The sequence below is a fragment of the Podarcis tiliguerta genome, assembly GCF_965153285.1.
Source record: "Podarcis tiliguerta genome assembly, chromosome: 5".
In the NCBI taxonomy this organism is placed as follows: domain Eukaryota; kingdom Metazoa; phylum Chordata; class Lepidosauria; order Squamata; family Lacertidae; genus Podarcis; species Podarcis tiliguerta.
In genome coordinates, this window is record NC_139538.1 from 39,308,467 (window position 1) to 39,325,015 (window position 16,549).

The 16,549-nt window shown below is 44.1% G+C and overlaps 1 protein-coding gene across 5 annotated transcripts in view; it reads left to right on the plus strand.

Annotated features, from left to right (window-relative positions):
- Positions 1 to 16,549, plus strand: part of MYO7B (myosin VIIB) — a 66,659-nt gene that overhangs the window by 32,062 nt on the left and 18,048 nt on the right. For all 5 annotated transcript variants that reach the window (XM_083443145.1, XM_083443142.1, XM_083443144.1 and 2 more), the window contains 13 exons: positions 109 to 186; positions 3,390 to 3,517; positions 4,412 to 4,538; positions 5,382 to 5,501; positions 6,837 to 7,010; positions 9,157 to 9,384; positions 9,687 to 9,854; positions 10,885 to 11,002; positions 11,104 to 11,230; positions 12,252 to 12,421; positions 13,822 to 14,045; positions 14,956 to 15,083; positions 16,184 to 16,341. In XM_083443145.1, the coding sequence (XP_083299271.1) occupies positions 109 to 186; positions 3,390 to 3,517; positions 4,412 to 4,538; positions 5,382 to 5,501; positions 6,837 to 7,010; positions 9,157 to 9,384; positions 9,687 to 9,854; positions 10,885 to 11,002; positions 11,104 to 11,230; positions 12,252 to 12,421; positions 13,822 to 14,045; positions 14,956 to 15,083; positions 16,184 to 16,341 (1,948 nt within the window). The remainder of the gene's footprint in view (positions 1 to 108; positions 187 to 3,389; positions 3,518 to 4,411; positions 4,539 to 5,381; positions 5,502 to 6,836; positions 7,011 to 9,156; positions 9,385 to 9,686; positions 9,855 to 10,884; positions 11,003 to 11,103; positions 11,231 to 12,251; positions 12,422 to 13,821; positions 14,046 to 14,955; positions 15,084 to 16,183; positions 16,342 to 16,549) is intronic.

Below are 16,549 nucleotides of genomic sequence, written 5' to 3' on the forward strand. Positions count from 1 at the left end.
AAGTTCTTAGGAAACAGTGCTTGAGACTGTAGAGAATATTTTCCCTTAATTTATCAGTTGCCACTGAATTTTGAGGATCAAAGTTCATAATGAACATTTCTGTCTTAGAGGGACAACAGGAAGGACAAGTTCTCCAATGTCATTTCATCTGTGAAACTAAAACGCAACTCCAAGCTGACTGGAAAGGTAGGCTATGTTTTGACATTGGATTTGAACAGTGCTGTTTTTACAGAAAAAGAGGTGCCAGAACTCACCACGAATGCCTCCCTTGTTCTCTTAAAATAGCAATAGTGTCCACCTGAGAGGTGCCGGAACTGAGTTCTGATGAGTTCCAGCTGGGGGGAAAGCCCTGGGATTGAACTACATTGTTTAATAATAAGTACTCTGAGCAACAGTAATTTAATAGAAAAATTGCATATGAAAACATGTCCATTCTGAAAGCAAGGGGAGCTGGTGCTTTGAGTCAAGTGACCAGACTTGATGTTAAATGAAAAAAGAAATGTTTGTAAGAGTAGGACAATTTGGTTGCTTGCACAGAACTCAAAAGACAAAAAGAACCCCAACCCCCTTGCTGAACATTATAAAGAAGGCACAAAGATAGGAACATACTACCATATGTGGTGGTCCCGTCTAGAGATACAAAGATTTTGGAACATGATTTATGAAGAGATGAAGAGATTGATAAAAACTACATTTAGCAAGAAACCGGAAGAATTTTTACTAGGAATGGTTTCAGATAATATTCCCAAAAACAAAACTAGGCTATTTATGTATGCAACGTCAGCAGCAAGGGTTATAGTGGCAAAACAGTGGAAAGATAAAAATACACCCACTAAAGAGGAATGGGCAGTCAAATTGTGCGAGTACTTGGAGCTCGCAAAGATGACAGATGCAATAAGAGATAAACCTAAAAAAATGGTGAAAGAAGAATGGGAATGTTTAAATAATTATTTAGGGGACAAGGACTCAGCAAGAAAGATCTGGCTATGTTTAGAATGATACCGCATAGAGAAATGTCCCCTGATGCCAAGATGAGGGATTCCTTTGGAATACAGATAGAGATAATTGATAAGAATAATGATCTGTTGTGAGCTTGACAGAAGTGTACATTAGATGTGCTCATCTTTCTTTTTCTTTTTTCTATTTTTCTTTTTTCTTTTCTTTTATCTTTCCCATAGTTGCTGATGTTCTGTGTCATGTACTTCAATATTTTTTGTAGTTTTTAAAGTGTTTTTTTTTTCATTACTATTAAGGAATTTTCCTTTGTAATTTTGGTTGTTTATATTTATATGTACCTGTTTAAAGCAAAAAAAAAGTTATTAAAAAAAGACTTTTGTGAGTGATTGACACTCTGCTGTAGATCATCTGCAAGCCACATATTTAACAGGTGGTTCCTGTCCCAAGTGTTGCTGATCTACATTGTCTAACAGGACTAGCATGGAAGGCAGAGCCATGATTGTGACAAAACTGCAAAATCAGCTCTGAACTGCTGCAGTAGATGATGATGTGATGCAGAGCTTTGCAACTGTGATAGTCCCATCTTCTGTTTCGAACCTTCTAGACCTCTTTAATGAAGTCCTTCCTCATTAAATTCCTCATTTAATTAAAAAAAAAAGGCACAAAGACAGTAGGCAAACTAAGGCCCGGGGGCAGAATCCGGCCTGCGGATGGTCCGGGAATCAGCATGTTTTTACATGAGTAGAATGTGTCCTTTTATTTAAAATGCATCTCTGGATTATTTGCTGGATCTGCCTGGTGTTTTTACATGAGTAGAACATGTGCTTTTATTTAAAATGCATCTCTGGGTTATTTTTGGGGGCATAGGAATTTGTTCATTTCCCCCCTGAAATATAGTCTGGCTCCCCAAAGGTCTGAGGGACAATGGACTGGCCCCCTGCTGAAAAAGTTTGCTGACCCCTGCAGTAGGGGGTGGGAGGATTATGTCTCAAGAATTAAAGGAAATGAAGGCTGCAATCCTATTCAGGACCAAGTCCCACCAAACACATTTTGTTGGTGCTGATCCTCTGATCAGCAATAAATATGACGGGACAGATGGATTTACTTCCAAATAAACATTCATAGTGCATCAGTTTGAATTAAGAATTAAGAATGTAAAACAAGTCCTGTGAGAGCAAACAAGGGCCCATCTAGTTTAGCATCTTGTTCTCACAGTGACCAGCCAGATGCGTATGAGAAGCTCACAACAGAACCTGAGCCCAATAGCACTTCTTGCAGTTTCCAGAAACTGGTATTCAGAAGCATACTGAATGCAGCTAGTAGCCATTGATAGCTATATCCATGAATTTGTCTAATCCTCTTAAAGCCATCCAAGTTGGTGGTCATCACTGCCTCTAGTTTAACAATGCACTGTGTAAAGAAGCACTTTATTTTGTCTATCCTGAATCTTCAGTCATTCACTGAACATTGAATTGAATCTTTAAATTCCTGAATGGCTTGGAGGTAGGATCACTTCCTTCCATATGATCTTCATCAGAGGCCCTTAACCGGGTTCCCCTGTCTAGTGAAGTGAGTCAGATTATGTCAGCTGGGGTAGCTCAGTTGGTAAAGCACATGGCTCTTAATCTGGTTCAAGCCCCACATTGGGCAAAAGATTCCTGCATTGCCTGGAGTTGGGCTACATGACCCTGGTGATCCTTTCCAACTCTACAATTCTATTAAAGAGAGGACTTTTTAAGTGGTGGCACCCTGGTCATGAAATGCTCTCCCCAGAAAGACTCATCAATCGCTTGCATTAGGATCTCTCCAGTGGCTGGTTAAGCCCCCTTCTTTCCCTTTCAGGTCATTTAATAATTAAGATTGAATGTATTTTAGTTTTTAAAACTCATGTGTTTCCCCCCTTGCTATGCTTTAGTGACGTTCTATTGGTTTTGTATGTTTTTGTGCTACTTTTTGTTTTGGTGCTTGCTTCTGTATTTGGTTGTTTTCAATTGATGATTCAATGTGTGAACTGCCCAAAGAACATGGCTAATTGAGACGTATATAAATGGCAAAGTAAAATCAGGGTAAGTACCATAGCTCCGTGGCAGAGCATCTGTTTTTGATGGCCCCAGGTTCAATCCTGGACACCTCCAGGTAGGGATGGGAAGGCCCAGTCTGAAACTCTGGAGAGTTGCTGTCAGTCAGTGCAGACACAAGACTGAGCCAGATGGACTGATAGTCTAAGACAACTTCCTATGCTCCTATATGTGAATAAAATTAAAATTAAGTATATATAGGAGATTCGTGTGTGAATGTAGAGGCAAGGGGATGGTTCCATAGAAGAGAACGTTATCAGTTATATGTAACAATTTCCTATCCCAGAATTAAGTGTATTTTTGAAAATGACCTTTCAGGCAAGAGGAGGAAAATGGTTTCCTGCTTCATTTTAGGTGGCCAACCAGCTGAGCAATGGGGAAGATATGTTTCGGGAGGAAAGCACTGTGTCTGAGGGACCTATGTCTAACCTTGAGAAAGTGCACTTCATTATTGGCAATGCTATCCAGCGTCCTGCCATCAGGTATTATATATTAAGGGGCAGCTTACATTTTCAGATTACAGTGGTACCTCAAGTTACAAACACCTCAGCTTACAAACGCTTCAGGTTACAAACTCCGCTAACCTGGAAGAGTTACCTCGAGTTGAGAACTTTGCCCCAGGATGAGAATGGAAATCGTGTGCAGCGGCAGCAAGAGGCCCCATTAGCGAAAGCACGCCTGTACTTAAAAACAGTTTCATGTTAAGAACGGACCTCCAAAACGAATTAAGTTTGTAACTAGAGGTACCACTGTACAGATTACATCCAAATGACCCGCAAGAAAAGTCTGGGTTCATCTTAACTTCATCCATTTTTTAACATTCTGTATATCTGGTATATTAACTAGGCCAACATTTGTGGGTCTGTGGCCATTTGCAAACTGAGATGGGCACCACATGCAGAACACCAGCTTTTTTTAATTGGTGGCAATAGGATGCTTCTTTCCAGCCTAATTTCAGCAAGGAGAGGGGTGGGAGCAAGGACCCTGTGGGTGCCAGGAAAGCCCTCTGCAAGGCCTATGGGTGCCACATTGGGAACCCCTGAATTAAGCATTCTTGAAAGAACCAGAATGAAGCAGAAGTGTAGCATAGGTAGGGCTCATATGTGGGATAGAGGGCCTTTGCCTCAGGCAGCAAAATGTGTTGAGCCAGTCCTGCATATAGCCCTTAGAAAAACGTATTAAAAATTGTGTAGATCTCTACCAGATTGAGCATAAGGTACCTAGGTGCAGCATTTATTACAAAACAAAAAGCACAATGTAATCAAACAGGCTTCAAGTACACCCACTTGTAGCAGGGAAATTGTACAAGGATCTGTTTAGCAAAAAGTCTGTCATTGGGGATGAGGATTATTTTGCTAATTAGTCTTCTTTCACAGGGATGAAATTTACTGTCAGATCTGCAAGCAACTCAGTGAGAATAAAAACCAAACCAGTTATCTGAGAGGTTGGATTCTGCTGTCTCTCTGTCTTAGTTCCTTCTGTCCTTCAGACAAGTTTGTGAAGGTAGTTATTGCGCGGGGTTGGTTTTTTTTACAGTATGTTGGAATCTAGAATATCAAGAATGTACAGGATTGTGTCTGTGATAGGTGTGCATAGAGAGGGGAAACTGCCTAAGACAAAAGCCCACAGCTACTGCCCCTCACCACCACCACCACCTTCCGCTGCCCTCACCCTCATGGTGCCTCCCCACCTCCTCCTCTCCTCTCTTCTTTTCTCTTCTCTTCTCTTCTCTTCTCTCCCCCCACTCTGTCTCCTTCCACCCCTTCACCATCTTGAGATGCTGTTACCCTAAAATAACCTCATTGGCAACTCTAAGTTCCTGGCATAGGTGCCAACTCCCTGGGGCCCTGGGTGCCCAAGTACCCACAAAATTCCCCATGAAGGCCCGGGCATCCACAAATTTCGGTGCCAGGGCCATGCACGTTGCATGACACCCATGGCCCCAGCCCCCAGGCACCCATGGTCACAGGGCCAAGCTGGCACTCCTGGATCCTGGTGCCATCTTGGGGATTCTTTCCTGGCAACCACAGAAGAGGGGATGAATGAGGAGGAGGCAGTGGAGATGGTGGTTGTGGCAGTGAAGGTAGCAGTGCATAATTGTAGGGTAGGTAGAAATTCCTCCTTTCACATTAACAACCCTAGAAAAAAAATGTCACTTCCCTTGAGGTCAAGGAGTATCAAAGAATATCATGTTGTTTGGGAAATGATATTCAAAACCCAGAAAGAGAAGAGGTGTAAACCATGAGTAAATATTTTCACAGGTTCTACATACCTGTATTAGATGGTTAATAAGGATTTGGGGATATTCTTTGCTTTCTAATACTGTGGTCTGCTTTATACTTCCAGTACCTACTGAATTTCATCCAGGGTGGACCAACATTATATGTCCCATACTGTGCTGAAAGACTGAAGCGCACATATATGAATGGAACACGATCTGACCCACCTAGTTGGCTGGAGCTGCAGGTAACCATCATTTTATCCTTTTCTCACACTGATTAATCTTGCTGGGTTGTAACAGAAGGCAGTTAACCTCCTTAAGGGGTCTGTGCGTTTTACTGCTTTCTGCACCAGTCTGTCTGGAATTGATTCCTTGTGTTCACTTACTCTTTAGACAAAGGCTAAAGTGATAGTTTTGATTCCTACTGATGAGGGACAGATGATACAGAAGGAACGGGACAGAGTGCAAGCTAAGAAATGACCAGAGCAGTCTAATCAGCTGGAACAGCAGCACAATAGGCATCTGCACTTGCGGGAATAGGGCAACTATTGAATTCAGGGCTTTTTAAAAAGTTTTTTTTCTGAGCTTTGGGGGGAGATGTGAAAGGCGGAACAAGGAAAATTTGAGAGGGAGACCTGTCTTGTTCATGATGTCATACAGATGCACGTTAAAAAGTGAGTGAGGAGAGTGTGGCTTTGTCACAGAAAGTGTCCAGTTTGGAAGCAGTGGATTCCATTGGCAGATTGTTGCAGTAGATGGTTTGTTTCTTGTCTCCCTTGCTTGTTTTTCCAGTTCTGATAGATGGCAAAAACATATAATTTTTGCAATAAAACGCTATTGCAGCAACAACCTGCCTAGTGTGGATAGGCAAAATACTGCTGAGTCTCATGCCGCCCCCCCCCCCGCATGCTCCCCAGCCACTGAACAGCCTCTTTTGGTTGTCCCAGTACCAATTTCCATTCCTGTGGCAGGAGTGGCGAGTCTTTAAGTATTCGTTTATTCTCTTTTTGTCCTTGGAGTTTGGCCATGAGGAAGTGCATTTCTGGTGAATATGCTATCTTGCTATGTAGAATCTCAGTTTTTATTGTGAAATTCAGCACTGATACTTTGCTCTTAAAATGAATACTTGTAATTAAACCCCAACTCCACCTGCAAGAACAATGAAGGCAGTTAAGATAAGCTATTCAAGGGACAATTAAGGCAGTATATATTACTAATCCTATATCCAGGATCATGGGGAAGATTTTTAAAAAATTAATATTGGAAAGGATCTTTGCTGGCCACAAGCAAGAGCACTGCTGGATTAAGTGGTGTGCCGAACTTTCATTATTAAACACTTCCAGTTAATTGCAGAGAAGCAATGTGTCTGCAGTATTAAAGGGCTTAGTAGAAGAAGCCTGAATGTTACTACATAGGTAATTACTTTCGTCTAATAGCATCTAGAAGAGTCAGGTTTCTCCCCTTTATCTGAAAGGTGAATATTTGTATAACGATTTGGGATTCTCATTATAGCTGCAATATAGAGCAAGTGTGGAGAAAGTTGCTGTGCGACTCTGCCCCTGTGTTTCTTTGGCTTTCAGGCAACAAAGAACAAGAAGCCGATTACACTTAGTGTGACCCTGATGAATGGCAGCAGCATCACAGTCTCGGCAGATTCAGCCTCCATTGCAAAGGAAATTTGCCAGCGTGTTGCTGAGAAAACTAACCTGAAGGATACATTTGGTTTCTCTCTCTATATTGCTTTGTATGACAAGGTGAAAGAACATTGCATGTGGGGTGAAATCTGCCTAAATGCATTAGGGCGAGGGGGGCATCTACACAACTCTTTTAAATTTCAGTTACGTTTTGTGTGTGGGTGGTGGGGTGGGGGGGGGGAGAGGGCTCTTTGCCATCAGTGTAGCCCAACTCTTCACATGTGAAAATGCAATTTCCCATATTCTAAGCCTGATTGTTTGCCATCTTCCCACATACTGTATTTTTCGGCCCATAGGGCGCACCGGCCCATAGGGCGCACATAGTTTTTTTTGGGGGGGGGGGAAATAAAGGGGGAAAATTTATTTCCCCCCCCCCGGCGCTTGGCTGGGGCGGGGGAAGCCCGAGCTTCCCCCAATCCCAGCCCCCAGAACAGGCAGCTCTCCGCAAGCCGTGGGAGAGCTGCGCGACTTCGCGCAGCCCTCCCATGGCTTGCAGAGAGCTGCGCGAAGCCCAAAGCCTGGGGGGCGCTGAGGTCAGCGCGCCCCCAGGCTTCAGGATGCAGGCAGCTCTCCCACGGCTTGCGGATAGCTTCCTGAAGCCTGGAGAGCGAGAGGGGTCAGTGCGCACCGACCCCTCTCGCTCTCCAGGCTTCAGCGAAAGCCTGCATTCTCCCCATAGGACGCACACACATTTCCCCTCCATTTTTGGAGGGGAAAAAGTGCATCCTATAGGGCGAAAAATACAGTAATTGCAGCAAGTAAGGTGTGCTTTTAGAGCTGAAGACCAGTTTGCGTTTTGGGCTTTTTAATGTGGCCAGAGTTTACACAAACACACACATATACCGACGTAGATTGAATGCGCTTGTGATTATCCTGGTCATGTGAAAGTCATACTATGAGATCAAAATGGCCAACATCCCTATGATAAGTAGCCCATTGCATGCAGCCTGTAGATTTTGTGCTCCTGGTAGCAGATTCACATAAATAGTCACATGTGCAAATTCAGTCTGCATGGGCAAAAAGTCTACATGACATTCTTTTTAAAGAACAAGCCCATTTATATCAACCTACCGTGGATACTCAAGTAAGGAATGGCCTGTTATCTTCTAGCAATCATCTGGGTCTCAAAATACAGTGGAATAAATGTGCTGGTTTTGGTATGCATTTATACCTCATGTTTGAATATCTACAAATGTGTCTATCTACAAAGTTCTACACAAGGCTTTTTTTTTAGGAATAGTGTTTGTATCAAGTCCCTGCCCTGACCTCAACAATACCCTAGAAGGGCATAAAATGAAACCACCTTCCCATCCTGGCATTACCATACACTGGCCTGGGACTGATAGGAATTGTAGGAGGGTACCAAGTTGTTGTTTTTTTATTAGATCTATATACTGCTCTTCATCAAAAAATCTCAGGATAAGAAAATGGAAACACAAATAAATAGCTAAAACAAGTGCTCTTCTTCTAGGAAAAAAACTGCTGGTACTGGCGTACTCTGGAGTATCCCCAGAAAAAAAGCACTGGTTAAAACAGAAACAACAAAACAATAGCCCTGCATCCCACAAACACATTTAAAAGGCTGTAGAATGTTATTCAGCCAAAGGCCTGGTTGAAGAGGAACATTTTTGTCTGGCACCTAAAGATATATACAGTGGTACTTGGGGTTACATACACTTCAGGTTACAGACTCCACTAACCCAGAAATAGTATCTTAGGTTAAGAACTTTGCTTCAAGATGAGAACAGAAATCGTGCGGCGGCGGCAGCACAGCAGCAGCAGGAGGCCCCATTAGCTAAAGTGGTACCTCAGGTTAAGAACAGTTTCAGGTTAAGAACGAACCTCTGGAACAAATTAAGTTCTTAACCTGAGGTACCACTGTATAGTGAAGGTGCCAGGCGAACCTCCCTGGGGACAGCATTCCACAAGCCACCTCAGAAAAGGCCTTCTGTACCTCTTGTGCAGGAGGCGCAGGAGGAAGGGTATCAGATGGTGATTGTAGGGTCTGGGCATATGGGGAGACGGCTGCCTTACACCATGCTGCTAGTTAATTATCCTGGTGAAATATAACTTACTGTGTAATTTTCACTCACAACTTATCCCCTTACATGAGATGACTTGGGGGCATTTTCCCGAGATTATTAGACTATCCATTAAGGAAAACAACCTTAGTTATCTTTGAAATGGGTGATTTTGATGTTGTTAGGCTTGGTCGCTTGGTGGCGAACGGGAACACATAATGGATGCCATTTCCCAGTGTGAACAAATGGAAAAGGAGAAGGGTGGCCATGAACGCCACACTCCCTGGCGTCTGTACTTCAGGAAAGAGGTCTTCACTCCCTGGCACAACTCTAAGGAAGATCCTGTCAGCACTGAGCTCATCTATCATCAAATCATCCGTGGCATTCGATATGGAGAATACCGCTGTGAGAAGGTAGGTTTTTAATTCACTAATACATGGAGTCCAAAGGCACTTTGGGAAATGGATTGATTTGGGTATACATAACCAGTCTTCCCAGCGGCATTTCTTTGACAAAATGGATCTTTCCTTACTGTTTCAATATTCTATTCAATGCCATTAGTGCAATTCATTCTTCTGTATATGTGTGCTATACAAACCTCTGGATCAAACCTGCTTGGGAGAAGATGATTATCTAATTTGTCTAGTCTGGGCAATGACTGACATTAGGTTAAAGCCTCTTCTAGCAAATCACCAAACCTGATTAATTGTCATAGGAGGAGGACTTGGTGGAGATAGGAGCCAAATATTGCTACGTCCAGTTTGGAGAGTCCATCCAAAATGAGTTGGTTCAGAACATGCTCCAGGAGTGTATCCCAGCAAAGCTGCTGAAGTCTAAATCCAAGGAGAAGTGGGTGAGCCTCATCACATATGCTCACGCTAAGGTAAGAACACCCAGCGGTACATACTGGGACTAACATAACCCATAGCTTCTGCTTTACATAACTTTGTTTTATAATGCATTTGTCCTTCTGTGCTTTCTTCTGGAACAGAAAATAAGTGTCCTAGAGGAATGTGGCAAAGGAAAAGAGGACCAATATATTTCCCCCCTATGGTTTACTAAGGAGGGTTGAGCAGGGTGTCCCACTGAATGAATTTATGACAATTGAGAGATTTCACCAAGTTGACAAATTGTGTATGGGCCTGACAGGGGTGATGGATTGCTAATGGTGCACCCTGTTTCTTTCACTTCACTGAGCATTCGCTGCTGCTACTGCTGCTGATTTCCCACTTACCTCTTCTGTTCTCCTGCAGCTTTTCTCTTTCCCTTTGCCCTTCCCCCTCTGCGTTGGTGGCAATAGCAGCTGAAGTGAACAGTCTTTGAAACACTTGGGGAGAACTGACGGTCGTCTTTCAGTATTTTATCCTCGGTGGATCTGCACCAGGAAATCCCATATGTGTTGCAGAGCATTTGGAGGAATTCAGCAAACATGAATTCCAAACTGGACTCACTTGATCCATACCTTCCAGACTGAAATATGGATTGGGCATGGGTCCGCTTGGGAATCTACACTCGGTCCACATTCCATGATCAGGCGGTCAAGTGTCCCAGAGTCTCTAAGAGCAGTGGTGACATGCATGCCCATGGAAATATCCATGTTCCCGCACATCTGCAATTCCTTTTGAGAACAGAAGTGCATCGTCAGTACCTGTTTTCCCAGTCTTATTTGTATATGGGGCTGTTGCTAAGTAAAAAGGAGACAGCTCACGTCTAGCCTTTGGCAGTTTGGAGGTACTTAAAGACAGCTCTGCCACTTCAAAGGATTTTAAAGTATTTCTAAATCTGTGGGCTTGAATGGAGCTTTGAGGGTTTTCCCCATAAAAGTCTGCATAGACACAGAAGAGAGATGGTTGTCACTGAAGGGAAATCTGGAAGGGAGCAGACTTACTCACCTCTCCATCTCTATGTTGCAGGCCCCTTATACCCAGGACCGACTTTCCCCTCAGAATGTGAAGGAGCAGCTGGTGGATTTTGCCCGCTTTCAGTGGCCTCTGCTCTTTTCTAGATTCTTTGAGGTCACCAAATTTTCAGGTAATGACAACCCCTTTTGTGTGGGTGAGGGTACAGAGGGGAGGAATATCTGAGGTAAGAAAAGGTCGCCACACTACCTTTTTAAAAAATTGTGTTTACAGGGCCAAGTCTGCCCAAGAACCATTTCATAGTGGCAATTAATTGGAAAGGGATCTGCTTCCTAGATGAGTCAGAAAAGAGACTTCTAGACCTGTCTTTCCCAGAAATCACTGGCATCCACACAAACAGGTAAGTCTGCTGGGATACCGTGGGCCCGAGAGAGTGTAGGTACTGCATTCTCACCGACATTCTGCACAATATTTGAAATGCATTTCATCATCGCAGGACCCTCTTGGGAAACTTTGGAATAAGCGCACATTCTAATCGTAGGAAGCTTGAGAAATAATCCCTTATTGGCCATGCATGGAAAGGTCAAGAACTGAGTGGGAGACAGTGCTGGAAGTCTTCCATTGTCAGTGGGATTGTGAACTTGGGGTTCAAAAACACCATGCAGGGGCTGGCACTCCACTGGGACTTTTGCAGTGAGGCAGGTGCCATGACTGAGTGCTCCCTCGCAGCAGAGTCCCCTCTTGCAACTCTCAAGAAACCAAAGGGTGCTCAGCTCCTACCTCCTCTTCATATCGTTGGCCACATTTGATTCTTCTGTCTTCCTTTCTCGGCAATTATGCCGGGGGAGGTTTTATGCAGGAAGCTGCCTTACACTGAGCCAGATCACTGGTCCACCTAGCTCAGTACTGCCTGCAGTGGCTTAGCAGTAGCTCTCCCATGATTTCAGTGAGTGTTCTTTCCTAGTCCTACCAGACTCTGCTGCTGAACTATGGCCCTTCCCCAAAGTTTTAAAAAGCATCCTCTTCTTCATGGAGCAGGTGTGGAGTTCTGTTTACTCAGAGTATGAAATCTTATATCATCTCACTGTCCCTTACAGCACTGTGCTTCCTGTTCCCCCTTTGTTTGAGAATGAGCCTTGCAGGATAAGATGTCTCTGTAAGGATACATGGAAGGGCTGAATGTACAAATTTGACCTCCCTCTAGGAGTTGGTGATTCTGTTCCAGCTTTGGAAATGATCAGGTCTCATCCTTCCCACCCCTTGCTTTTTGATCCATCTTAAGAGACTCTACTACTTTGCCTTTGAATTAATGGATTTGAGGACATTTGGACTCTTATTCTGAAGGCTGTTGGTAGATGTAGAGCTTTGCTCTCCTGCAGCTCCCGGAGCCATCTTTAACAAATTACTTCTGTGTTTCACAGGGCAGTCAAGGCGTTTGGACAAAGTTGCACCCTCAACACCTTGCGTGCTGAAGAGTTTGTCTTGACATCGGCCAACAGCGTTGTCATTGCTGAGCTGGTGGTCATGTTTCTGCAAGGACTGAAAGAGAGGTCACAGTATGCTGTGGCAATGCAAGAAAACAAGCAGCAAGGTAACTTAGGGTGCTTTCAGATGGAGAAGTTTCCAAGGGTCAGGTTACGCTGAATCAATGTGTCCAGTGGAGGGCTGGTTTGGGCTCCTCTCTCTGCTGATAGATGTCAGGTGCAGATTATGACTCCCCCAGCAGCTGCTGGTGTGGTCCCATCCAAACTTGTGTGCATCATTTGTCCCCTCTTAGTGAAAGATGTCATTGAGCTGTTTACCAAAACGAGGCTGCATTCCTGGCTCCTAAACAGCAAACCGCCTAGCTTTACACCCAGCTCTTGATAAGGATGGACTTTTGCTATTGGAAGAACTGAGGGCAAATTTTCCTCGTCTTTCCTGCAGTCTCAGTTCAAATGCTTCAGCTTCTCCGCCTTCTTTTAAGGAAAAACATGCTCTTGATTTATTAAACACAATTTATATACCACGTGATTCTAAGAAATACTCTTCAGTGGAAAGTGTTGAGAGATCCAGTCACAAATCTCCCACATCCCCTGAGGTGGCATGAGAAATTGTTAGTGGGAAAGGTGAGCAGAAACAGGTAATTGATGTAGCAGAAGAATGGAACAAAAACTAGACGGGTCACTGAGGTAAAAACAAGATTGAGAAAGAAGGGAAACTGTACACACCACACATTTAAAGCACACACCCTACCCCACCCCACCCCAAAAAGAATCCTAGGATTCTTGGTAAGAGTGCAGGAAATTGTAGCTTTGTGTGGCTTAAACTACAGTCTAGAGGATTCTTTGGAGCAGGATGTGTCTGCTTTAAGTGTATGGTGTGTACACAGCCTTATGAGCACAAAACACAATTTGACATTCCTTATTTATTTATTGTTAAATTTATATACCACCCTTCACCCGAAGGTCTTAGGCAGTTCACAAGATAAACAAATGTGATTTGCTGTTCATGGCAAGTTACTCTCATGGCCCACTTGTCACATGCTTGATACAAACCAGAGGTACCAGCTTCTGATGGAGAATGTGGGGGCCAACATCAAAGGAGCTGGGGGCAGAGCTGAACATGTCGGCAGCATGGCTTCCATGACCTGCAGCTCCTTCCCCTCTGGCAGGAGGAGGAGAAGGAGGAGCCGGCTATTGAAGCTGCACTGTGCTCAGCTCCACACTCGGCCTCCTCCACAGAGGGCAGATCTGTCCCCCTCCAAAAAATATCACAGGGGGACCAAAAGGGCTCAGCTTCTAGGAAGTGGCCCCCCTGATACAAACTCGGATATCAATATTTGCACAAAATGGGCTGCATAACTGATCCCTAAAGGTCTTGTGAGAAAGTCTGAGGACTCATGTCCTGGTCTGACTCTGAAAACACCTCCCCCCCCCCCCGTTTTTCTCTCTGATGTGCAATGGCTGGACAGCATTACTGCAGTTCTCTCTTTTATTTTTTGCTTCCCAGATGATTCCACAATTCTGGCCTTTAAGAAGGGGGATTTGCTGATTTTAGCCAAGGACAGAGGACTAGAAAAAAGCCAAGGCAAGATGCATGCCCGTGGCAGAAGACTGGAAGGAAGCCAAGGCTGGATCTATGCTCAGAATGAGCGAACTGGTAAATCTGGGCTTGTGTCACAAGATGCAATCTACGTCATCCCCACCGTTACGAAACCTTCTAGTCAATTACTGGTAAGGATAACCAAGATAAATGGCTTCCATCCCATCTCTGCTCACATCATCATCATATTTTTAAAGCACATATTCCCCTTCCAAAAGGAGTCCTGGGAATTTTAGGTTGCTAAGGGTGCTGGGAATTGTAGTTCTGTGACTGGTAAACTACAGTTCCCAGGATTCTTCAGGGGAGCCATGTGCATTAAATGTATGGCATGGATATGAGGATATGACCTCTATTAAGGTAACATGCTGAAACCCACAAAAAAATCTGTAGAGTGTGTTTCAGAGGACTGGAAGAAAATAGCAGTACTGAACAAGGGCTTGCAGGAGCCTTTGGGGAAATTGTCAGAGCTAACTCTGATCCCATTTTAGAGCTTGTGTAGAAATCAGGCTTCCTCTTGAATTCCTAAATCTTTAGCAGAGCATGCTCAGAATTTTCACATGCTTATTAAAACTAAAACTGAGACCAGAACATTGGAAGTTATTCCCCCATAAAGGGGAACTTTTGATCTGTTGTGGACTGTATTTATTATTGAAGTACTTTAAATTGCATTTTTAACATCATTCTCTGTTTTGAGTATTTGTTTCAATTAGCAGTTTCATGTACGTTTCAAGTACATCCAAGCAGCAACAGTAGTTCCAGTTATGCATTGACTTGATCTCTGGATTTTGCATTGTGCTCTCTTGAGGCCTCTTCTAATGCAATGCTTGTCCCTGTGGGAATTCTTTTGGAACTATTCCCCTCATTAAGGGAAATGTTGGCAGGCCTGGTAATCCTTCCTTGCTCTGAAGAAGTGTCTGTAAGCAGACCTGGCAGGAAATGAGTATCCTGCCCACAAATCTTTCCTGAAGCATCAGCACGGGTGGTCGGTGTCTGACATCTTGGCAAGGAGCCTGTAGCCTTCAAGGGGCTGTGTCCTTTCAGAGCCTGCTGATGATGTCGCCTGAACAACGGAGGTTGGCGTCACTGAATTCTCGCACAGAGGAGCATGAGGAAGAAGAAGCAAAAGTGAAGCCATATACTCTGGAAGAATTCTCCTACGAGCACTTCAGGTATATCTGTTCCTGTGCCTTGCAGCTTCCTATTCAGTTTCTCCCGGAGCCTCTTACTTCCTGAAAGTCATGCTGCTTTTTCAATCAACAGTTGCATGTTATTGTGCTTAAACCCGTCTTAGTTATTGCATCCCACTCCATCTTCCATGTGATGGAAATGACTCTTGTGGTGACCCCTCTTGCCGTTCCTTATCTGCAGTGAAGTAGAGGACACAGGGAAGGTGGACCACTCCTCTGCTGATGGGCACTGAGATACTGTTCCAGCCAGGATTTTCCTCATATTCAAATGCAAATCAGAGTTGGCACCAATCTTCATTTGGCAACATAGAAAAAAGGGGCCTAATCTTCAGACGTGCAAGAGGGAAACCTCCTTCCCATGGGTCTAGTTAGGTCCTGCAAGGGTCATAATTTGGCCTCGGAGGCTATTTCTCCAAGCCATATGTGACATCAGGTGTGGTTGCATAGGAACATTCATGAGCTCAACATGCACTCCCAACTGTTCCAAGGCAAGCAGAGGTCACGCTTAATACTCTTCAGTTGATTGGTGCCAATAGGAAGCGCTGCTGGGATCAGCTGCACTAGGGAGTTGCCTATCAGGAACTCACTTGTTCAGCCGATAGCGCTGTCAAGAGTGTGGGGGGGGGCACCTGGCCCATTGGCCGGGTCCAGTCCCCCACCTCTGTGCTAGAGGGTGACCTGTTCAGTATTGGTAAACGTTAGCAGGTGCAGGGAATTTTAGGTTGGATCCATGCCAGGCAGGGTAGAGCCATAATCTTAACTTTTGGCAGGTGTGTTACCCCTGCTTACTAGGAGGGAGAGAAGCAAAATTGTGGTGCAAGTGCATTGCTTCGAAACTGCCAGCAATTGAGTGGCTGCATTCTGCACAAGCTGCAATTTCCAGACAGTCTTAAAAGGCAGCTCCATGTATTGCATTGCAGTGCACTGCAGCAATCCTAGCTTGAGGTTATCAGAGCAAAGAATACTGCAGCCAGGTTATACCTGTCCAGATAGATTTTCTCTGTTACATTTTTTATCCTATCCCAAGCAAATGTTAAGTCCAAATGGCACTGCTTTGAGGAAATGTTCTTTTGTTTTCCCAGAGTTCCTGAAAAGGAGTCGATCAGCAAGGCGGTCTTACACAAGTCCCGTGGGCGGAGTCACCTATGGGCTCACTCTAGGGAACCCCTAAAACAGCCTTTACTGAAGAAGGTGTGCACCAACTCTGACCTCTGGGACTTTGCTTGCCAGTCCTTCATTGATATCCTTTATGCTGGTGATAGGGTTGCATACCACCCCAATATAATAATAATAACAACAACAATAATAATAGATAATAATAATAAATTTATTTATACTCTGCCCATCTGGCCGGGTTTCCCCAGCCACTCTGGGCGGCTTCCAACAAAATATTAAAATACAATAGTCTGTCAAACATTAAAAGCTTCCCTAAACAGGGCTGCCTTCAG